Source organism: Podarcis vaucheri (genome assembly GCF_965113315.1).
Source record: "Podarcis vaucheri genome assembly, chromosome: 8".
Taxonomy (NCBI): domain Eukaryota; kingdom Metazoa; phylum Chordata; class Lepidosauria; order Squamata; family Lacertidae; genus Podarcis; species Podarcis vaucheri.
The window spans coordinates 88,787,724-88,811,301 of NC_138766.1; the positions used below are offsets into that span (position 1 = coordinate 88,787,724).

At 47.0% G+C, this 23,578-nt stretch overlaps 1 protein-coding gene across 10 annotated transcripts in view; it reads right to left on the reverse strand.

Moving 5' to 3' along the window:
- Positions 1–856: 856 nt before the first annotated feature.
- The window catches only part of SLC45A4 (solute carrier family 45 member 4), a 117,671-nt gene continuing 94,949 nt past the window's right edge, over positions 857–23,578 (reverse strand). For all 10 annotated transcript variants that reach the window (XM_082235629.1, XM_082235621.1, XM_082235623.1 and 7 more), the window contains 6 exons: positions 17,889–18,077; positions 14,498–14,677; positions 11,860–12,935; positions 10,601–10,700; positions 10,169–10,380; positions 857–6,506 (listed from right to left, as the gene is read on the reverse strand). In XM_082235629.1, the coding sequence (XP_082091755.1) occupies positions 6,141–6,506; positions 10,169–10,380; positions 10,601–10,700; positions 11,860–12,935; positions 14,498–14,677; positions 17,889–18,077 (2,123 nt within the window). In that variant the 3' untranslated portion in view covers positions 857–6,140. The remainder of the gene's footprint in view (positions 6,507–10,168; positions 10,381–10,600; positions 10,701–11,859; positions 12,936–14,497; positions 14,678–17,888; positions 18,078–23,578) is intronic.

Genomic DNA, 23,578 nt, shown 5'->3' on the forward strand with positions numbered 1-23,578 from the left:
TTGACACTTGATCAATGAAGTAAGCTATTTTGTGACCTGAAGAAGAGGAGTTTACATTGTAATTCTCTCCCCCCCCCCCGAGTTTTATTTACCTAGGCGCTTTTCATAGGAAGTTAATTTACTGGCAATTATCTGGAAAATGCATAACCTCTACACCACCCCTTCTGTTTACCAGAAAGCAGCATGGTATGTATGTCCTGTTCTCTTACACATCAGACGAGGGTGCTTGCAAGACCTATCAGGTATCATTTTGTAACTCCAGGATGATCCCTCAAATTATTGCATCAGAGCTTTTAGGTGCACGTGGAGAGAAATTTACTGAATCTTAAGAGAGATGTGTTTAGAAGGAATTCCAGCAACTTTTGCTTGTTCCACAGCTCTGTATAGCGAGAGAAGTTGCAGTGGGTGGAATTCTCCCTCTTAGGCAACTGGTTTTTTCCCCCCCAAAAGAGCCCTCAGGCAGTGGATTTAGTCTTTGCTCTCTGGAAACGGATCATAAAAACGCCCTTGATCAAAGGTGGTCTGGTCTACAAACTGTGCAGTAGCATCCTCACAGCTTCTAGCAAAGACCACCTTGAACACGCACAGAGAATTTGCACAGGGCTAGCCTACCTGTCAGAAGTTGCTGAAAGGAAGAATTCATCCCATCTAAGGTCCAAGTGTCACCTGACTCTTGAATTATTTTTTTTATTTATGATAATATGACTCTTGAATTAAAGCCAAACCATTTCCCCCTCTGAATTTAATTGCCACAAGGAAGTTGTACATGTAAGAACTCTATGCTCCTGGAATTCATGTGGGTGTCTCCGAGACCCTTCCTCAATAAAATAAAATAAAATGGGGGCATAAACAAGTGTTTCAGCAGAAGATACATCCTCAGTAAAACTTTTTATTATGGGAGCAACATGAACCACAGAACTCTGGGTAGATAATATCTGCTTCTTTTTGTTCCGTTTTGCAAATGGCATTCCTCCCTCACTGCAGTCTTAAAAACCTTGTAGCTTGGCTGTTTAAATGACAAAACCTGAACGTTTAAGAATCCATAGTTAGGAGAAGACACACACAGGTGAAATTTGGTATCCTTTTCTTTTTTTTCTTCCCAAGTCACTTTCCCCCATTTCTGTGCAATATTTTTTGTGTCTTGTTACATTTATTTGGTCTATTAACGGGGGGGGGGGGGCGGAGAACAAGGGGTAGCCGCAAATGAATAAAAACCAAATCACTCCCCCCCCCCCAAAAGACACTTCAGGTACTCAAAAGTTGCTACATGTGTTTACGTGGGGAATCATGCAAGATTTCGGGTTGTGTAAGAAGCAACGGATGGATCTAAGTCGGAGCTGATTGCATCCTGCTAGCAGGCAGAAGGAAAGGGCAGGGAACACCATGTTTCAATGTACAGTGAAAACAGCAGCAGAACGAGGCCAAACCCGTTCCGTTTTAATTCATCCTTAACCGGGCCCAACCGCTTTTCATTTTTAAAATAAAGAAAAAAGCTTTCCTGCGACTGAATGGCGAAAAGGTGGGACCAGAAGAATGCCTGGTGCCCAGGTGAGGTCCCAAAATTGAGCTGCAAAGAAGAAATACCCTGCTGGGTTTTAGTTGTCATGCTCTGTTTTGGGGTGGAGTGATGGGTCAAGCTTTGGCTTTGCAGCCTAACAGCTTCACTGCCCCCTCCCTCCGCAGCACAAGAGAGTGCCTTAAAATGGGTACCGAAAGCCGCCTTTAAAGATGGCACAAATCAGACCGAGTGGCACTAACTTGCCTTTCAAGACGATGACTCCATGCAGTTAGATGAGGTTATTTGCCACTCTTAGGATATGGTCCGATTCTGGATTGCAGACCAGCAAATGCAGCTCTGCTGCCACAGCCTTCTCAAACGGGTTTCAGCAGAATGAATTCAAAACTGGAACCCGGGGCAGTTGATGCTATCCTCGCCCCAATGTATCCTGGCTAAGATTTGCCTTCTGGAAAATACAGCCTAGGGACCCTTCGCCGGAGGTTTCATCCATAGGAACCGACGAGGAGGAAGAAAAGGAAACAGACATTTTCGGCAGAGACAAAATGGAGATAGGGCAGCCTCATTCACCGGTCCTTTAAAGAGAGCTTTCTTATCCTCCACTTTCATGGAATGGCCGAAAGTAAAAAGCACACTGAAAAATCACACGGGTCTTCCAATTTCCCAACAGCCTCGTCTCCTAAGACAGAAAGAGGAGGATCAGTCGCCCACATGGTGCGGTTGGGAATCTTGAAGAAAGCCTGGCTGACGGAATAGGCAGGGGAAAGATCAGAGTATCAAAAAGAGTATTTGGGTTCAAATCCCCACGTGCAAATCAGGAGGAAGAGGTTATTGCTTTTCTCTCCACAAGCCGTCATAAATATACAAGCTTGAAGTCCAGCTGGATATTGCCACAGGAAATCAATTTGTGTGATTTCTTTTTTTTAAAAAAAGATTACATATAACCCTATCAAGCCCTACAAAGTCCAATAAATGCTGCCCACAAGACCAGATATCTGATGGCAACTACAGAAGATTTTCAGGGTGTTAAACGTGTCTGTGAGCCAGACGCTCCGCAAAGATTTGGTTGAAGGTGCGACGTCTCAAAATCAGCGAGGAAAAGGAAATGTCCCATTCTAACAGTATGCTTTGTAAGAGACAGATGAAAGAATGAGACGTGTGCTCATGATGTAAAAAACTCAGCGGCTGACGCTTCTCCTAAGGACCCCGGAAATGGTGGGGTTGTTAGGATGTGGGGGATTCAGAGACCCCTAAGCCAAAACTGGACCTACAATTCCAGGGTGTGTTGGCCTTAGATCTGCCTCATGCCTTCCTATGGCATGTCTAAACAGCTTTCACAGCCGGCAAAGAAAGCATACCAATAGCTCCCTCTACCTTTCCAAAATCAAGACGTTTCCCAATTCAGTTCTGCTCAACTGAATTTGAACTTCAGCATCTGAAGAAGGCAAATAGGAACGATGATGATCCCATGCTGGGATTTAATGAGTCGGCACCAAGACACTAAATGCATCTACAAAGAGGAAAACACAACACTCCCAGACAGAATTTGGGGCTTGCCCTTTCCGCCTTGGCTCTGGGCTCATCGAGGCCCATTTGTTCCAAGTTCTTTGCATCTCTCCACAGACAGCAGCACGTCTTGGAGGCTGCAGTTCAGAAGCCCTAAAGAGTAAATTCTAGAGCGCAGGAAGGGAAATGCTATTCAGAATTCTTTGTCATAAATGTTGAAACAAGGAGGGTTTAAGCCCTGCTACAAGGCTAAATCTCTCGTTTGCCCATGTTCTCTTCACAAGGGTCCAAAAAATCAGAAAGCTCATCAAGACCTGGCAATTTTCTCCTAGCACCACAATGCACGATCGTGTTTCAGATTCTGGCAGAGCCAACCGTGACGTGAAAATTGTGACCCCGCAACTGCAGAGCTGGTCAGAAAGCCAGTGTTCGTAGGAACCAAGGAACTGCCAGGAAGCCTCCAAATTTCGACGTGCTCTTCTAAAAATAAGCTTTTGAGTCCTCTGAAAAGAAAGCTTTTTCCCATTTTGGAAAAAAAACACTTACCTTCCTCATCCTCAATAGTTCGGGCAGAGCAAGGCGGAGTCAAGGGGGGGGGGAGAGCTTTCAAGGAAAAGAAATGTCAGAGCCGAATGGGTGACCTTCAAACTGCATCAAGGGGAAAGATCCAACTGAAGCGTTTGAGAGTGTTCCCTGTTCGCCTCCTCTTCAAAGCGTAAGGCAGGATTCAAGCCGCAAGCGGCAGCTTCCTATTTTTACAAGCCTTCGAGAGCGATGAAGTGGGGTCCTCGTAGAACAAGGTGCAATTTACACAGAAAACAGCTATCTCAAATTAATGTCGTGGAGTAGTTTTTCAAAAAATAAAATAAAAAAGTGTAGTGAAAGGAGACTTTAGGTGGAGGCGAGGGCTCTCTTGGCTACAAGCTCCTGGAAGGTTTTTCTTTTTCTGCCCCCCCCCCCCAATAACTGGATTGCTTCAGTAGTCTTATACTGTGCTCTGAAAAGAAGTTTCAAACAAAATGCACCAAATAGTCATCTTTTTTTTGGAGGGGTGGGGGACATTTAAAAAACAGTTTGTGAAACCCTGTATACAAAATGAGCATTCATGAAATCCTCGTGGCCTCTAAAAAGCCTATGCAAACCCTGTCCACCCCCCCGCCCACCTACAGAGGTAAAAATATGTAAATTGATGGAGAGCTAAGAAAACAAACAGGAGATGCCATCAAACTACCCAGAGATGCCAGCCAGGCGATTTCCATTTCAGCTATGTCAAACATACATACAATTGACAATTCAAGTAATTTATTAAAAACTGCTTTTCATTCTGAAATATATAGATAAGATAGGATTTTTGCTTTCGAATTGCTATACTTGCAGCATGGTTCAAGGCATGCATTTTAAATAGGTGAGTTTGAGGCAGCAGAAATCTCTCGCAAGAGCAGCCTGGGTTCACTGCGGTTTCAGCCTGCAAACCAGCTGCGGCCTCTTTTGGCTCCCACTGCCTGCAAGGTGCAAGGGGAACGTGCAAGGAGAAGTCCCGTCCCCCCCATTTCTAAAGAGGAGGACCTTCTAAGCTGGCTGTTCTTAAGGACATCCTCTAACAGGCTGCCGATCCCCAGCAATGACACTTGGCTTGGTACGAGAGCCTGGTCTACCCGACAACCTGCTATGTGTGTTACTGCTATTGTCCTGGACTTGGAATTGGGGAGTTGGGAGGGGAGGGAGTCTGGGTTGAAAGGATGCGGGAAAACAGCTTAGTAAGACTCCGGTATACCTAGGAATAAAGTTACAGCATTTTTTTAAAAAATGGTGAATTTTGTTTTCTTTAAGGCCCAAAGCTGTTTCAAGATACATTTTCCTTTTTAAAAACAACAACAACAATAACAACACACACAACACTCTCTCTCTCTTTCTCTCCAGGCTGCAGTTATCAGGAGGTAGGCCTTTGGTTTACGCTTGCGGGAGCGAGACTACCTTTCGAAAACTCTCCGCTATCGCAATTTCCAGCCCAGAAGTTCAGAAAAAAGTGCAATCGATGACCCCCTTTCTAAACAAAGGGGAAGCTCACAGCCCGTCTGCAGAAACTGACAGCGGGGAATCCGCGTCCCCATTAGCAGCTTCGTCACAAAGGAGATGATTGGCTTTCAAACGCCACCAAAAGATGAAAAGAAAAATAAGTCAAATTCTGACCGGCTCGCCGATCAAAACAGGTCACACAATGTTCCACTGGTGCTCCTTAGAGCTACACATGCCGCCTCCCACCGTCCCGAGGAGAGCCGAAAGTCCCTCCCGACCACCGAAACATCGCCATCTCTGCGGCGAAGAGATCACACTCGAGGAATCCTTGGCAAGCAACAGTCGGCGGGGACGGGTGCTCCAAACAGCTTGAATCAAAAACAAAATAATAATTAAAAAATAAAGCGACAGCAATTCTTGCAGTAACTGATGCAATACGTCCAAGGGAAGTCGGGGGGTGGGGGGGAATACTTAGTAGTAATTGCACGGAAAAATAATGAAATCCAGACTATGGTTCAAAGGGGGGGGGAGGAACATAAAGGAGAGAACCGCGGCTGTCAGCCTAATAATAATGGCATCAGTTTTAAAACACACCATCCTACTGAACTTGCAAGGTCTGAAGGAGTCAGAACAAAAAAACAGAAAACTTTCCTGCAAAAGCCACAGCCAGAATTGCTTTCGTTTTTTAATTACAGTTTTTAAAAATGGTGGTGTTGTTGGAAGGGAAATAAACAGTCCAAATGGGTAATTTGAGAATTTTGAAAAACCGCCACGAGGTCTTAAAAAAACAAAGCAAACCACGCAAGAACGTTTTCCTGCCCATCGATAAAAGTCACCTTGGAAACGCATTTTCTCGCCATTAAAAATACCTCTAAGAAAGGAGATTTTTCTGGATTGTAGAGAAAGCAATCAGCATCAAAGCTACCTATTCAAGGCTACCCTAAGACTATGGAATTTCATCTACATTTTTGCATGAAAGAACCATTTCAATCCGATGCTGCAGCAAGGATGTCCTTGGAAAAGTTCAGATTCTGCTTTGCGAGAACGTCCCGATTCATGCACCTGAAACGGCTTGGAATGTGTGCAAACGGTGGCGGTTCGCTCAAACGGCCGACTCGTTTTCCATTTCTGTCGTGGAGGCTTCTTTCCGAGAGAGCTTGATCACGGTCGGCTTCTCCCCATCCGTGTCGCCGCCGCTCTCGCCCGCCTCGGGAGGCGCCAGCCCTTTCTGCTCTTCCTTCGGGCTCTCGCCGACGTCGGGGTAGATCACCAGGAACGTGGCCGTCAGGAAGCCCAGGAAAGACCCTACCGACGCCACCATGGGTATGACCCGCACGGTGCCCACGGCATCCACCACTCCTCCCAGCGCAGAGGCCACGAGGATCTGGGAGATGTAGACTTGGCAGGACAGGATGGCGCAGTCTATGCCAAAACCTCGCTTTGAGTTCCCAGGGCTATGGTGGATATACTGAAAGAGAAAGAGACAGGAGATGCTATCAACAAAACGGGGAATCGGGTAGCAGAGCACACATCGCGTTGCAACATCTGAAGCAGCTTGCTTTGGGGACTGACACTCTTGGGACAAGTCCTCTACGTCTGTGGTCAGGAACTGCAAAGAGGTGGAGGGAACGTTCTTTCATATGTGGTGGACTTGTAAAAGAGTACAATCATACCTCGGCCTGAAGTTGCTTCAGGTTGAGCACTTTTGGGTTGCACTCCGCGGCAACCCGGAAGTAACGGAATGCGTTACTTCTGGGTTTCGCCGCTTGCGCAGACGTTCAAAATGATGCCACACGCATGCGCGGAAGCGGCGAATCGCGACCCGTGCATGTGCAGACGCGGGTTGGGTTTACTTCAGGATGCGAACGGGGCTCCAGAATGGATTGCGTTCGTATCCAGAGGTACCACTGTACTGGGAAATAATCTATAATGAATGGGGGTGTGTGTGTTTAAAATTACTTTTCCAAAAAACCCAGAGTGCTTTCTGTTGGGGACAATTCAGAACGAAATTCCCAAGTGTCAAAAAAAGAAGAAGGTTATTTATGTATGCAACTACTGCAGCCTGTGTTCTGTTAGCCCCAAAATGGAAAACAAGCAAGGTCCCTACTGAAGAAGAATGGCAACTTAAGTTGACGGAATATGCACAGCTTGCAGATTTAACATATGGAAGTAGAGAACAAGAATCATAGAATCATAGAATCATAGAGTTGGAAGAGACCACAAGGGCCATCGAGTCCAACCCCCTGCCAAGCAGGAAACACCATCAGAGCACTCCTGACATATGGTTGTCAAGCCTCTGCTTAAAGACCTCCAAAGTAGGAGACTCCACCACACTCCTTGGCAGCAAATTCCACTGTCGAACAGCTCTTACTGTCAGGAAGTTCTTCCTAATGTTTAGGTGGAATCTTCTTTCTTGTAGTTTGGATCCATTGCTCCGTGTCCGCTTCTCTGGAGCAGTAGAAAACAACCTTTCTCCCTCCTCTATGTGACATCCTTTTATATATTTGAACATGGCTATCATATCACCCCTTAACCTCCTCTTCTCCAGGCTAAACATGCCCAGCTCCCTTAGCCGTTCCTCATAAGGCATCGTTTCCAGGCCTTTGACCATTTTGGTTGCCCTCTTCTGGACACGTTCCAGTTTGTCAGTGTCCTTCTTGAATTGTGGTGCCCAGAACTGGACACAGTACTCCAGGTGTGGTCTGACCAGAGCAGAATACAGTGGCACTATTACTTCCCTTGATCTAGATGCTATACTCCTATTGATGCAGCCCAGAATTGCATTGGCTTTTTTAGCTGCCGCGTCACACTGTTGGCTCATGTCAAGTTTGTGGTCAACCAAGACTCCTAGATCCTTTTCACATGTACTGCTCTCAAGCCAGGTGTCACCCATCTTGTATTTGTGCCTCTCATTTTTTTTGCCCAAGTGCAATACTTTACATTTCTCCCTGTTAAAATTCATCTTGTTTGTTTTTGCCCAGTTCTCTAATCTGTCAAGGTCGTTTTGAAGTGTGATCCTGTCCTCTGGGGTGTTAGCCACCCCTCCCAGTTTGGTGTCATCTGCAAATTTGATCAGGATGCCCTTGAGTCCATCATCCAAGTCGTTGATAAAGATGTTGAATAAGACCGGGCCCAAGACAGAACCCTGTGGCACCCCACTAGTCACTCTTCTCCAGGATGAAGAGGAACCATTGATGAGCACCCTTTGGGTTCGGTCAGTCAGCCAGTTACAAATCCACTGAGTGGTAGCATAGTCAAGACCGCATTTTACCAGCTTCTTTACAAGAATATCATGGGGCACCTTGTCAAATGCTTTGCTGAAATCAAGGTAGGCTACATCCACTGCGTTCCCTTCATCTACCAGGCTTGTAATTCTGTCAAAAAACGAGATCAGGTTAGTCTGACATGACTTATTTTTCAGAAATCCATGCTGACTATTGGTGATCACAGCATTCCTTTCTAGGTGCTCACAGACTGTTTGCTTAATGATCTGCTCCAGAATCTTCCCTGCTATTGATGTCAGACTGACTGGGCGGTAATTATTTGGGTCCTCTCTTTTCCCCTTTTTGAAAATAGGGACAACATTTGCCCTCCTCCAGTCTGCCGGGACTTCGCCTGTTCTCCAGGAATTCTCAAAGATGACTGCCAGTGGTTCTGAGATCACATCTGCCAGTTCTTTTAATACTCTTGGATGCAGTTCATCTGGCCCTGGAGACTTGAATACATCTAATCTAGCCAAATATTCTTGTACTATCTCCTTAGTTATTCTGGGCTGTGTTTCCTTTGCTGAATCATTTGCTTCAAATTCTTCAGGTCGGGCATTGTCTTCTTTATCGGAGAAGACTGAGGCAAAGAAGGCATTGAGGAGTTCAGCCCTTTCTGTGTCCCCTGTTTGCATTTCACCATCTTCTCCTCTGAGTGACCCCACTGTTTCTTTGTTCTTCCTTTTGCTACGAACATACCCATAAAAGCCTTTTTTGTTGCTTTTAACCTCTCTAGCAAGCCTGAGTTCATTCTGTGCTTTAGCTTTTCTGACTTTGTGTCTACACGTGCTGGCTATTTGTTTGAATTCCTCTTTGGTGGTTTCCCCCCTTTTCCATTTTTTGTACACATCCTTTTTTAATCTTAATTCAGTTAAAAGTTCTTTAGATAGCCACCCTGGTTTCTTTAGGCACCTTCCATGTTTTCGTCTCATTGGTATTGCCTGACGTTGTGCTTTTACTATCTCCGTCTTAACAAACTCCCAGCCATCATGAACTCCCTTTCCTTTTAGTATTGCTGTCCATGGGATCTCACCCAGCACTTCCCTAAGTTTTATGAAGTCGGCTTTCTTAAAGTCAAGAAATTGAGTCCTAGTATGCTTGGCTGCTACTTTCCGCTGTATAGTAAACTTCAGAAGAGCATGATCACTCGCGCCTAATGATCCTTCCACATCTACCCCACTAACCAGAACATATGTTTCGAGAAGATTGGAAAACGTTTATTGAATATATGGGGGGAGCTGTGCACACCTGAAAAGGTTGGAAGCATTAAGATAAATTTGACAGTGTAAATAAGGTTTGATGGATGTATTGATAGAATATTGAATGGTTTACTTTTTGTAAAATACGCAGGAATCTATGATATGAATGATAGGAAGGAGAAGAATGGAAGTCATTGATATTTTAATGATGTTAAAATGAGAATTTTAAACTGTATAACAGAATATATGTTTGTGTTATATGTATATGTATATGTATATGTATATGTATATGTATATGTATATGCATATGTATGAGGAACTGGCAATCCTCGGGCCAAAAGCAGCCCGAAGTGCTGCCTGCTGGATACTGGGCTTTCCAGCTGCAAACTACAATTTGATGGGCTTGTCTCCCTCTCTTCCCATTCCCTGAAGGCTCTCCAGAGCTTAAAGACTGACTCTGCAGGTCTGTGTATGCCGTGGGAAGCCTTCCAAGCATCAAACCCCCTTCGTGCTGGCTGGGCCTGATGGGAAATGTAGTCCAAGACACCTGGTCAGGGAAGGCTGCAGCGGACAGCGGCTGGGCTGGATGGATCTGGGGTCTGACTACACCTGTTCATTTGGTTCTTGCCCAACTCACGTTCCCCAACACCCGGCCCACGGCCACCTACCTGCTTGATGTCGTGATACTGCCCTAGAAGGGCGTAGGGGCAGTAGGATATACTCATGGAAACGATGCCCATGGAGCTGATCATGATCATGGCGACGTACACATTGGGGAACATGGCCATCACTGCCGTGCCAATGGAGAATCCCAGAGTGCCCAGGATGTAGATCACTCGGATGCTGAGGTCGTAGTTGTCCAAGTATTTCTGTAGCAAGGCTGCAAAAAGGAGGCCAAGCGTGTCGCCATTAGAGAAAAGCGCCCCGTGCTCTGGGTGCAATTAGCTACCCAACTCTCCCTCATTAAAGCACTTCGTGGCCAGGGCCTTCCTAACTTCCCCCGCTCAGTCCCCTTCCTCGATTCTCTTATCTGTCAACCGCACACGGCTTCTCTGGTCTGGGGTGCAGAGACTTTCAGCTGTCGGTGCAGAACCTCTTACCTGAACATACAGCTGCCGTAGCGGCATAGATGACCAATCCCCAACAGCCCATCTGAACCCCGGCACTGTAGGCATGCAGTTCGGTGGAATTTGAAGGGGCCTGCAGTGAAGCAAAAGAACAGGAGTCAGCAAACTTTTCCAGCAGGGGCCAGTCCACTGTCCCTCAGACCTTGTGGGGGGCTGGACTATTTTTTTTGGGGAATGAACAAATTCCTATGCCCCACAAATAACCCAGAGATGCATTTTAAATCAAAGGACACATTCTACTCATGTAAAAACACGCTGATTCCTGGACCGTCCGCAGGCCGATTTAGAAGGCGATTGGGCCGGATATGGCCCCCAGGCCTTAGTTTGCCTACCCATGCCTTAGAGATTTAAGCAAAGGCCACACTATGAACAAGAGCATGGAAGTGTCAATGTTTGCACCTCTCTGCCTAGCCAAAGATTGATTGATTGATTTTATTAAATTTGCATGCAGCCCTTCATCCGGATATCTCAGGTCGGCTCAGAACATAAAAACAGATAATAAAAACAAGAAAGAAGAAATATCCCTCTCCAATATATTTAAAAGGACACAGAATATTAATCAGCCAAAGGCCTGGTTGAAGAGGAACATTTTTGCATGGTGAAATCTAAAAATCTAATGAAGGTGCCAGGTGAGTCTCCCTGGGGAGAGCATTCCACAAATGGGGAGCCACAGCAGAAAAGGCCCTGCTCTCATGTCACTGGTCTCTGAACCTCTTGCGGAGGAGGCACAGAAAGAAGGGCCTCAGAAGATAACTGCAGGGTCCAGGCTGGTTCCTATAGGGAGAGGCGGTCCTTGAGGAATTCTGGTCCTGAAGCACTTAAGGCTTTACGGGTCAAAACCAGAACTTTGAATTGGGCCCGGAAACGAATCGGCAGCCAGTGCAATTGGGTCAGGATTTCCACTTTCGCTTATTCATCTGGCTTATTTTCAACCTGTGCTTCAAAGGAAGATTCTCGAGAAACTCGGAACGATAAAAGGAGTGAAACCGAAACCAAATCGGCCATAAAGCAATGCAGTTTTTGGCCACAAAGAACCAAACTTCAAAAGCCCTCGTCTGCCAGGTTGCCTAGAGCCGACACCCCGAGGCAAACAAACCTGGGACCCCGACAAACCTGGGAAATGTCTTTGCAGCGCCCTCTGCTTGGGCTGAGCTAATTTGCAGAGCGATGCTAAATATCTATGGAGCGGAGGAGTGACTCTGTAAGTAGGACACGGGGCGGAGGCGACTCACCTTGGGGTCGCCGTTGAAAATGACCTGCCCCATGAAGTCGGTGTAGAAGACGGCTTCGGCGATGATGGAGAACCAGGTCAAGAGGTGGCAGACGCAGAGGCGCAGGAGCTCCCGGGGCATCTTCAGCATGGACAGCCACAGGAGCCGGACGGTCGTTTCGGTCTCGCCTTCCTCGCTCTCGGTGTCGCCGCTGGAGTTGGTGGTTCCGCTCTGGTTCCTGTGCCGGCACCTCTGCCGCTGCCTCTTCTGCATGTCGTAGATATCGTTCATGCTCCGCGAGGACTTGATCAGCACAATGGCGTTGGCCCGCCGGAAGCGGTAGCGGTGGGAGCCGATCTTGCCGTAGTAGGAGAAGGTGTGGGAAGGCTGCCGGTAGAACATGTGCTTGCGCCTGCGCATGGAGTTGGAGGTGCTCGACTGCTTCATGCCGATCCTCGCGTGCCCGTTCAGGAGGTCTTTTGGTAGGGAGCCGTTGCTGTTCGGGGCTTTGGCTTCGTTCAAGTGATTATCAAGTAACATGTCCTCCTCCTTCTCGTTCTCCCTGAGGAAAGCAGACAGGCGGTTGAATTTGGACTTCATGTACTCCTGGCTGGCGCTGTGCGGGGTGTTGGGGTAGGAGGAGTCCTGGAAGATGGAAGGCTCGATTTCGTGGAGGAAAAGCAGCTCGGATTCCATCTCCAAGGTGGCGTCGGGCATGTGCAGGACAGAGTCGCTCTTGCTGCGGACAATGTCCACGTCCAGGAAGTCCATGTTGAGGTCCTGCTCAGACTGCACCTCATCCCGGTACATGGAGCCCCTGTAATGGTCTTCCTCGCTGATGACGTTCAGGCGGCTCAGGGGAGGGAGGCTGCCGCTCAGCTTGACGCTCGAAAGGGTGTCGGCCTCGTCATCGATCCTGTCCTGCTGGGGATTGTATTGCTCCTCCTCGATACTGCAAAGGTGGAGGACGACGGAGACGGAGAAGATGATGGCGGCAAAGAAGAAGAGGACTTGCTCCTGGGAGACGAAGATGACCCCGAAGAACGTCTGCATCCAGTCGAGGCCTCCCAGCATGTAGCCAATGGCCCCTCCGAGACCTAAGGAAGGAGAGATGGGCAAAAAGTTATGCGCTGGCTGCTTTGTGAAAAGGCTGGGAACCATGGAAGTGGACGAGGCAGCAGTGCCTCCTATCTGGCTGCTACATAAAAGAGGAGAAAGGTTTCCAGGCTTGACTACTGTAATCCGCTCTACGCGGGGCTGCCCTTGAAGCTGTCCCGGAAAATCCAGCAGGTGCAGAATGCTGCAGCGAGGCTCCTCACGGGGTCTCTGCCATGGGAGCATATTCACCCAGTGCTTTTCCAGCTCCACTGGCTCCCGGTGGAGTACAGGGTCAGATTTAAGGTGCCTAAGACCCTCATACCTACAGGACCGCCTCTCCTGGTATGCCCCACGGAGGACCTTAAGGTCCATAAATAGCAACACCTTAGAGGTCCCGGGCCCTAAGGAAGTCATATTAGCCTCAACCAGAGCCAGGGCCTTTTCAACACTGGCTCCAGTCTGGTGGAACGCTCTGTCTCATGAGACTAGGGCCCTGCAGGATCTGATTTCTTTCTGCAGGGCCTGTAAGACAGAGTTGTTCCACCTGGCCTTCGGCTTGGAATCAATCTGATTCCCCCCCCCTCTTCTTTTTTCCTTTCCCCTCTTCTGATGGAACCCTATTTGGGGACTTCCCTGGCTTTTTTCTGGCCCATGTAGGACCAGTCTGGAAAGTTAGCCTTGGCGACGACTTGATGTTTTCATCCCCCCAAAAGTTTTTGATTTGAGTTTCCATTGAAATGAGGCTGTATTTTAATATTTTAATGTTGTATTTTAATCTTGTTTTTAAGTTGCATTTCAATCAATTTGTTTTTATATCGGGTGTTAGCCGCCCTGAGCCCGGTCTTGGTTGGGGAGGGCGGGGTATAAATAAAATTTATTATTATTATTATTCCTTTTTGGAATCCATCAACAATGGGGGCACAGGTTGATCCGGTAACAGTAGCTCCATAAATACGATGTAGTTAATTTGTTTAGTTCAGCTGAGAACTGCAGCTTGCCAAACGGACAGTCCTTGCTTCTGGCACAGCTGCAGACAAATGAATGGAGCCAAAAGCAGTCATTTCAGTGATCAAGCCAAGCCACAGTTTCAGGTTGACCATGGTTCGGAACCCAAAGCGTGGTGTGAACTTCCAACCATACAGTAAAGCCAGAAGCATCTTTCTCTCAAGTTTCCTTCAAACCAAAGCTTCTTTGCTCTGCTTTGCTGGCTGATCAACCCCCCCCCCCCAGAACTCTGGTGACTTTCCATAACCATGGTTTGGCGTCATCTCAACTGAGCCACCTTGGGAAACAGGGTGCAATCTTAAAAGGGAAGCGCTGATGGAAGTTTATGTATGCTCTTCTATGGAATAAATTGAAATAAAAATTATTTAAGGGACACAGGAAGCTGCCTTATACAGAGTCAGACCCATATGGAGTCTAGCACTGTACAGTCCCACACTGGCTGGCAGCAGCTTTTTGGAGTTCCAGGCAGGAGACATTCCCAAATGCTACCTGGAGATGCCTGGGACAGAAGCTGGGGCAGGCGTCCTTGCAGAAAAGAAAAGACAGAATCACATACCAGCTGAGAAGGCGTGGATATTGAGCGCCATGTCCTGTTCCTCGCTGTCCACCACGTCCAGCAGATAGGCCCGGATCGGCCCCTCCGTCGCGTCAGCACAGAAATCCAAGACCACCACTCCCAGCACAGTGAGAACGATGCCGATGGGCTGCTTGTCTGGGACATCTCCGATGGCCAGGCCTGGCAGGAAAGAAGAGCAAAGAAAACAAGGAGGGCGTTTTCTCTCTCTCCCTTTTTCTTTTCCTAGCACAGAACCAACCCAAGAACAAAATAACAGTCCTTTTTATTATTAAGGAAACAAATGAATCTCCTTAACGGATCGGCTGCCAAGAAGAAATGCTGGAATTATCCCTTGGCCGCTCTGGCTGAGCATTTCAACCCTGCGGCATGGGTTAGGCCAGGGCTGGTATGAGGCCTTGTTTTGCCTCGGTCCAGTATACCTGAAGAAGCGTCTCCAGCCCCATCGTTCTGCCCAGACACTGAGGTCCAGCACCGAGGGCCTTCTGGCGGTTCCCTCGCTGCGAGAAGCCAAGTTACAGGGAACCAGGCAGAGGGCCTTCTCGGTAGTGGCACCCACCCATAGCTGACAGCTTTCCCCTTTTCTTGCGAAGAAGCCTATTCGGAATAAGGGGATTTCCCTTTAAAAAAGGGAACCGTTGACACCTATGCACCCACCCTATGGAACGCCCTCCCACCAGATGTCAAAGAGAACAACAACTACCAGACTTTTAGAAGACATCTGAAGGCAGCCCTGTTTAGGGAAGCTTTTAATGTTTGATGCATTACTGTATTTTAATATTTTGTTGGAAGCCGCCCAGAGTGGCTGGGGAAGCCCAGGCAGATGGGTGGGGTATAAATAATAAATTATTATTATTATTATTATTTATTATTATTATTAGGACTGACATGATGTGTTTCTGATGAGTACATTTTTATTTTGCCTTGGGAGCTCTCGGTTACTTGCTTCTTCCCTTGTCAGACAAAAGTTGGCCGAGGTCAGCCCAGGTTAAGGTGGTGTTTGAAAATTTTATTATGCAATTTGTGGGAGGTGGGGGAAAAAAAAGCGAAACAGAAAAAGGAGGAAGTAATGAAATGTGCTTGGCTACAACAGCACCACAGAGTGAGGATTGTACTCTTTTAAAAAAACCCAGAGCTGCCAAGATTTGAAGCATTTGCTGGGGGGCGAGGGGGGCTTTTAAAATACACATGTTGCTTGTGCTCAATTGCAGGCAAAGTCTTGAATGTTCTAGTGGGGCAGAGCGAATGTTCATGGGCTGAACCACCTCAGAGAGATCAGAGCTTGCAGGCTTTCTAAGTTCAGAGCGGGAGGACGTGCTTCAAGTCAACCAGGGGAGAGAGGCTGTGAGCTCTGCATTCAGAAGCTGCGAGGGGCAATACCTGACCTCTGCGGGAAGGGCTGGGAAAGACCCTAGATCAGTGCAGAGAGACAGCCTTTCCCTGCAGAGGACAGCTTTGTAAGTTCCAACACATTCACTTTCCATAAGCTTTGGGAGCCTATTTTACAAAGCGTGAGCACTTGATGCTGCTCCCGTCCTCAGGATGAGAATGGCACAGAAGCGGGGGAAACTAATTGTTTTCCAAATTTGTTTATTGTTGTTGTTGTTTAGTCGTTTAGTCGTGACCCCATGGACCAGAGCACGCCAGGCACTTCTGTCTTCCACTGCCTCCTGCAGTTTGGTCAAACTCATGCTGGTAGCTTCAAGAACACTATCCAGCCATCTCGTCCTCTGTCGTCCCCTTCTCCTTGTGCCCTCCATCTTTCCCAACATCAGGGTCTTTTCCAGGGAGTCTTCTCTTCTCATGAGGTGGCCAAAGTCTTGGAGCCTCAGCTTCAGGATCTGTCCTTCCAGGGAGCACTCAGGGCTGATTTCCTTCAGAATGGAGAGGTTTGATCTTCTTGCAGTCCATGGGACTCTCAAGAGTCTCCTCCAGCACCATAATTCAAAAGCATCCATTCTTCGGCGATCAGCCTTCTTATATTCTGCTTTTCTTCCAAGGAGCTCCAGTACAGGGTTTTCCTCCTCCCCCTTTTATCCTCACAACAAGCTGGGGTTTGTGTGTGTGTACTGTTTTGTTTAGTTATTGTTTTTATTGTGTTATTTGTGTTTTTATCTTGCATTATTATCCTGCGAACCAACCTGAGATCTACAAATGAAGGGTGGTATACTACTACTACTACTAATAATAATAATAATAATTTAGGCTTAGAGTGTGTGACTGGCTCAAACGCAGCCAGTGAGCTTCATGGCTGAATGGGGATTTGAGAAGATCAAACATGTCCATTCTGAAGGAAATCAGCCCTGAGTGCTCACTGGAAGGACAGATCTTGAAGCTGAGGCTCCAGTACTTTAGCCACCTCATGAGAAGAGAAGACTCCCTGGAAAAGACCCAGATGCTGGGAAAGATGGAGGGCACAAGGAGAAGGGGACGACAGAGGACGAGATGGTTGGACAGTGTTCTCGAAGCTATGAACATGAGTTTGACCAAACTGTGGGAGGCAGTGGAAGACAGGAATGCCTGGCGTGCTCTGGTCCACGGGGTCACGAAGAGTCGGACACGACTAAACGACCAAACAATAACAACTCTCAGGTCCTAGCCCTGCGCTCTTAACCACTGCACCACCTTGGCTAATACCCAGCAAATGTGAAGAGTTGCCAATGGAGTTCGCCTTAGGCTGAATCCCCAAAGAAGGTAAATTCCCAGCTTCTATTGTTTCCCCAGAGTGTTGCTCTAACAGCGCTGACAGAGATGAAGGAAAGAGTTATTCTTCCCCCTTTTAGTCATTTGATAAACAATTTTTAGATCTTGCCGTGTTCTCTCCCCCCCCTCAGCCTAAGAACAGAACAAGAAAAAGCGAAACGATCTTTTTGTCCTTCTTTCCCCCCCCTTTTCAAATAATGCTGGAAACAGGATATGTTTGCCAGATATGCATTAAAGGGAAATCAGAGCACAACAGGAAACATTTCCCTGTGAACAGGTTCCTAGAGTTTTCCCATGCCAAGAGCTGCAGTCGTTTCAGACCTGCTAGGATTTTGCTGGTAACCACTGAATCGGTGGGAAGGTGAGCTTGCAAATGCAGCCACCACAAGCCATCACGATAAGCTCGGCAGTCGCTTCTGATGAGAAGAAACAGAGGCCAAGGCACTGAAATTAACAAGCCTGAGTAAGCAGGACTAATGGTGGATACCACCCAAGCAAATTAAGACAACTTTACTTTCTGCAGCTTTTTCCAGTCACAGAATTCAGGTGCTCGGTAGCAAAATCCCACAGCGTCTCCGCAATTAATGCTTTTTTAGCTGGCTGCGGAGTGCGGTCCTTTGCTGCTTATTTGAGCAGACAGCACAGTGACCCAAGAATACCCCCTATTTACCTATAATGGAGCCGTTCAGGAAAAGGGCAACTCCAAAGAGAACACCAATGCAGAGGGCAAGGATAAAAGGCCGCCGGCGGCCCCAGCTGAGAGTACAGCGGTCACTAGCTGAACCTATTAGAGGAGTGAAGATCAAGCCCAGGATTGGGCTGAGGAACCAAGTGAGGCTGTAGTATTGTTCAGGAAGACCTAAAAGACAGAGAATTCAAGAGGGTTATTGGTTACATTTTGGAAAGCAAACATCTTCAACTCAACACAGGACCCCCCAGGCTAGCCAATGCTGTTGTAGGTTTAAGAAATGCAGTCAACCAGGCAAACGCTGGCCTGCTTCAGACGCAACAGGAAACCATGGTTTCCTGTTACAAGATTATGGCTGAATGACCCTTGGGCTTGCACTCTCCTTTTGGGTCCACGAGAAGGAGATGACAAGCACCCGCTTCTGCTTTTAAACAAACCACAGTTCCCCGTTGCATCCAACCTCAGGGAACTGCAGTTTGTAAGTAGTGAACAAGCCAGGATATGAAACCATGGTTTATGCCTTGCTTGTTTTCACTGACTAGTTCACACCCATGACCCCACTGGGAAATAAGAATGGAAACGTACAGATCAAATGTGGAAATAAATAAATATAACTAAACATTAGTGGAACAAGGGAATGCAACAGCTAAGGATGGGGAACATTTGGAAAGAAATAATCTTTGAGGGATCAGGAGTTCTAAGAGGTTAACAGCATAATGGTGCCGCTTGTGTGCGTGCCACCAATGCAGAGTTAGAATCATAGAATCGCAGCATCTTAGAGTTGCAAGGGACACCAAAGGTCATCTAATCCAACCCTCTGCAGTGCAGGAACCTCAGCTAAAGCATCCACGACAGATGGTCACCCAACCGCTGTTTAAAAACCTCCCAGGAAGGAGAGCCTACCATCTCTCGTGGGAGTCTGTTCCATTGCTGAACAGCTCTTACTGTTGGAAAGTTCTTCCAAATGTTTTCAACGCTTTTAAAAAATAAATTATTTAATCCTTTTTTTGATACAAACAACAACTGCAAAAGACACTACAACAAAATCCATAACAATAACACAATTGACTGCACCCTTTTAACAATATTTTCCCACCTCTCTCTCCTCCCCCCACTTCCCACTATCCGCCTTATCGTTTAAATATTCATTCCAGATTTCTTCATATTTATCCATTCTTAATTTGCGCTGACATGCAATTCGTTCATGTGCTGCTAATCTGTCCATATTATCAATCCATGTGCTCAATGGAATCTTTCTGTGGCTCTTCCAATTCATCAAAACAAGGTTTTTTGCACGGTACATCCATTTTTTTTGACCCCTTGAAATCTCCCATGTATCCGGAATATAATTTAGAATTAAATTCAATTCCCCTAAATAACAATTTCTTTTTATTACTCTTACTCTAAATAGTTCACCCAGTGTTGATAAATCTTCTCCCTAAAGAGGCGGAGCGCCAGTAGAACATTTGCCTTGCAGGTAGACGCTTCCAGGTTCAACCCCCAGTATCTGCAGGTAGGCCTGGAAACAGACACCTGATTGAAACCCCAGAAAAACGGCTGCCACTCAGTGTAGAGTGGAGCTAGATGGACCAAGGATAAGGCCCCTTCCTATGGATGTGCTGTAGTGGGTTTTCTACCTGCTTGCCTCCACTCACACTCTCCTTGCATATTTGCAAATACAGCATATCTTAAAGGTAAAGGGACCCCTGACCATTAGGTCCAGTCGTGACCAACTCTGGGGTTGCGGTGCTCATCTCGCTTTATTGGCCGAGGGAGCTGGCGTACAGCTTCCGGGTCATGTGGCCAGCATGACTAAGCCACTTCTGGCAAACCAGAGCAGCACACAGAAACACTGTTTACTTTCCCGCCGGAGTGGTACCTATCTATCTACTTGCACTTTGACGTGCTTTCAAACTGCTAGGTTGGCAGGAGCAGGGACCGAGCAATGGGAGCTCACCCCGTCGCGGGGATTCGAACCGCTGACCTTCTGATCTGTGAGTCCTAGGCTCTGTGGTTTAACCCACAGCGCCACCCGCGTGCTTTAACTCTCTGCCAAAGAAAGCCAAAACCTGAGCGGAACAGCCCCTTGTTAATATTTCACTATTCCATTAAGTGGGGAGAGAGCAAGAAGACGGTGGATTCCTCCGCCGTTTATGAAGCCCAACGAAGAGACATTTATATGCTGGGATTGCTGTTTTACTGGCTGTGAAATGCCACCTTTTGAGTATCTGGGAAAAGATAGCACTGTATATTGAAGAGATTATTTAGTACATGTAATGCTAACTTGGAGCCTGTAGATGGCGCCAGTGTCAGAATAACGTGACAGAAGAGGCTGCTTTAAAAAAGGATTCCCCACCAAAATATACAACCATGTTTTTATTCGCCACTTCAAATAATCATCTGAGAGGTCCCAATTAGCAATTGGGCAACCAAGGCCAATCTTTAAAACCCCACTGCGGTTAAAAACATCCGCTTCCCAAAGACACATGGCCAGGCTGTGCCTAGGATTTGACCTTGCAAACACGATCAACATGCATTTAAGGTTACTACTCTGTATTTGCCATCGGGATTACGCAATCTGTGTTCTGAGAAGCTGATGCGGCTGTTTAGGCGAGACTAAAAGGGCTGTTATTTAAAGCACGGACAGATCTTAATCGTCCTGCAGACTTGCTTTGTGAGGTTATACGCCCGGCTTTCCAGAAACCCCTGTAGCGTTTGAACAGAAACATTTAACATGCATCTAAGGTTACCTTTAAAACAATCCAATTAATGTTCAACCTAAATATAAGGAGTGGAAACTTGTTTTTAGAAGATGTAGCTGAGATTCTGACGCCGAAAGCCAAGGCCAAGCAAAACAAGGTGGCGGCATTTAGGTTTATTTAACTCGTGAAATTTGTATCTTGCCTTCGCAAGCTGCAAATTCCTACATGGTAGTGTGAGCTTCTGGGTCAATAATAATCATAATCCCAAGATTAATTTTAATTTGCATTTACAACCCCAGAGGATAGAAACAAGACAAGGGGCAACGAGGGATGGATTAAAAAGAAGAAGAAGATATATTTTGGGTGTGCTGTTTTATGCCAACAGCAATTTCCACCAGCTATGCTGTTTGCTGACTGGAAAACCTCTCCTTCAAAGAGGCTTGTTGACGTCTGCATTCCTAAATTGGTACAGCCTGTTTTAATAAGCCTGTCAAAACTGTAGCTGGCAGAAGGAAAGAAAGGACAAACCTGACTAGTACACAGTATTTTTTTAAGGTTGCTGGACGTTCACTGTGTGGCGTATAAACAAGGGAAAGGCACCCACCTGCAGAAACCCGTCCGACGCTTTCACTGAAATACTTGTTACAGATAGGTAGCCGTGTTGGTCTGCCATAGTCAAAATAAAAAAATTCCTTCCAGTAGCACCTTAAAGACCAACTAAGTTAGTTCTTGGTATGAGCTTTCGTGTGCATGCACACTTCTTCAGATAAGTCAAAATAAAAAAAATTCCTTCTAGTAGCACCTTAAAGACCAACTAAGTTAGTTCTTGGTATGAGCTTTCGTGTGCATGCACACTTCTTCAGATACTGAAATACTTATTATGGCTGCAGTTGTGCAATACAGCAGAGAATTTAGCAGCGTATGCATGGGTCTGAGTATCATGTATAGGGAGATCTGTTGCCCTCCAGGTGTTTGCTAAACTACACCTCCCATCAGCCCTGACGACTGGCAGTGATAACTGCAGCCGATGGGAGTTGTAGTTCAGCAGCACCCGGAAAGTCAAAGGTTCCCTGCACCCGCCGAGCACTGTGGGTTTCTGTTTAAAAGGAAGAGCAAGATTCTAGATGCCACCAGAGGGAAAGCTCACAGGTGTATGGGAAGCAATGAGACTCGTCTGTTGTCTTTGAGGCAGCGGTTATGAGAGAGGCGGCAATCCCAGTTTGCCCATTTCATGGGCTCCCACAGGTAGTGTATTCTCTCTCCCAACACCCCACCCCTCAAGAAGTCCAACACACCTTTCCACAATCTAGAAACCACCCATTTCATCTAGGTTTCCAGTTCACTCTTTTCTTTCCACCACCCTAAAGGTACCCTTGACCATTAGGTCCAGTCGCAGACGACTCTGGGGTTGTGCGCTCATCTCACTCTATAGGCCAAGGGAGCCAGCATTTATCCGCAGACAGCTTCTAGGTCATGTGGCCAACATGACTAAGCCGCTTCTGGCGAACCAGAGCAGCGCATGGAAAGGCTGTTTACCTTCCCGCAGGAGCGGTACCTATTTGTCTACTTGCACTTTGACGTGCTTTCGAACTGCTAGGTTGGCAGGAGCAGGGACCGAGCAATGGGAGCTCACCCCGTCTCGGGGATTCGAACCGCCAACCTTCGGATCGGCAAGACCTAGGGCTCTGTGGTTTAGACCACAGCGCCACCTGCGTCCCTTCCACCACCCTAGGCTCAGTTTAAAACAAAAAATTCTTCCTAAACTCAAAACTGGATACACACTGCCTGCTTTGTTTAATTCATTCTAGTTGCAGAATCCCAAAGTGAACACAGAAACAGTTCTGGCTCCCCTATAGCTTTAGTATCAACACTGAAGACAACATTAACTATACTATGAAAAACAGGCAAGTTTGTACAGAGGTTTCCCGCACTTCTGATGGACGAGGCACATTCTTTTTTCATCCTTTATTAAAGCTGGAGCACGGTTTCTTTCTACCCCCCAAAACAGTGCAAGATTAAGGACTCAATCAACTGTGTTTCTTTCTGCAAGAGCTAAGGAAGTCCCTTGACTGGAGCAGGGACTCCTACAGAGATGCAACAGGCAGCTTCCTCTGAGGGAGGGAACTCCTGCTGCACCCCTGTACGGGAGTGACCAAGTGATCTAACCACATCTGATGCAGAGAGCTATGGCAGACTTTCTTGCTGCCAGCAGGGGCTGAATAGAAAATGAGTGGCACATGGCTAAGGACATTAATTCGGCGGATGCTGATACCATGTCCCCGGGGGATGGGACAGGTGTGCTCTAGCCACAAAGCAGCCTTCTATTAATTCACCACAACCTATTAGGGGGCTGTTTAGGAATTAATGCTGGTGGCACCCCACAAGACCAGCTGAGTGCAATATATCTGGGCTAGGGGCAAGGAACTCCCTTGTGGGCATAAATTTCCAAGTCTAAATCCAGGAAAGGCATGCAAAGCGCCAGAGACAAAATACAAGCGTAACAAACCCGTAGGCAGTGAAAACAAAACTGATTTGGGGACCCTTTTTAGTACATCGTAAGTACAACTCAGATCTCAGTCAAGCAGCACAGCAAAAAGAAAGGGGGGGGGGAGAGAAGGAGGATTTCAGGAGCTAAGCATTGTGAAAACACTGCTTGTTTCTGACCCTATCGCCTCATCTGACATGGAACAAAACACAGCCAGGAATTTAGATCCAGGTACAGCAGCATAAAGGAGGGCTCTGTCTCTGAATTCGCCATCGACAACTAAGAGAAAGGGACTCAACGCACCCTTAGCTTGTAGAGCGGCTCTTAATCTGATCCGAGCTGACCAAGCACAAAATTAAAACCCACTCTAAATGTTCTTTCAGCTGCCGATAGGAATACGCTCTTGTTTTGGAGACCGAGCGCTGCAGGGCTTTGAAGCATCGTAAGCCAAAGGAGAGCTGGGAACACCATGTTTTCCCGTCGCC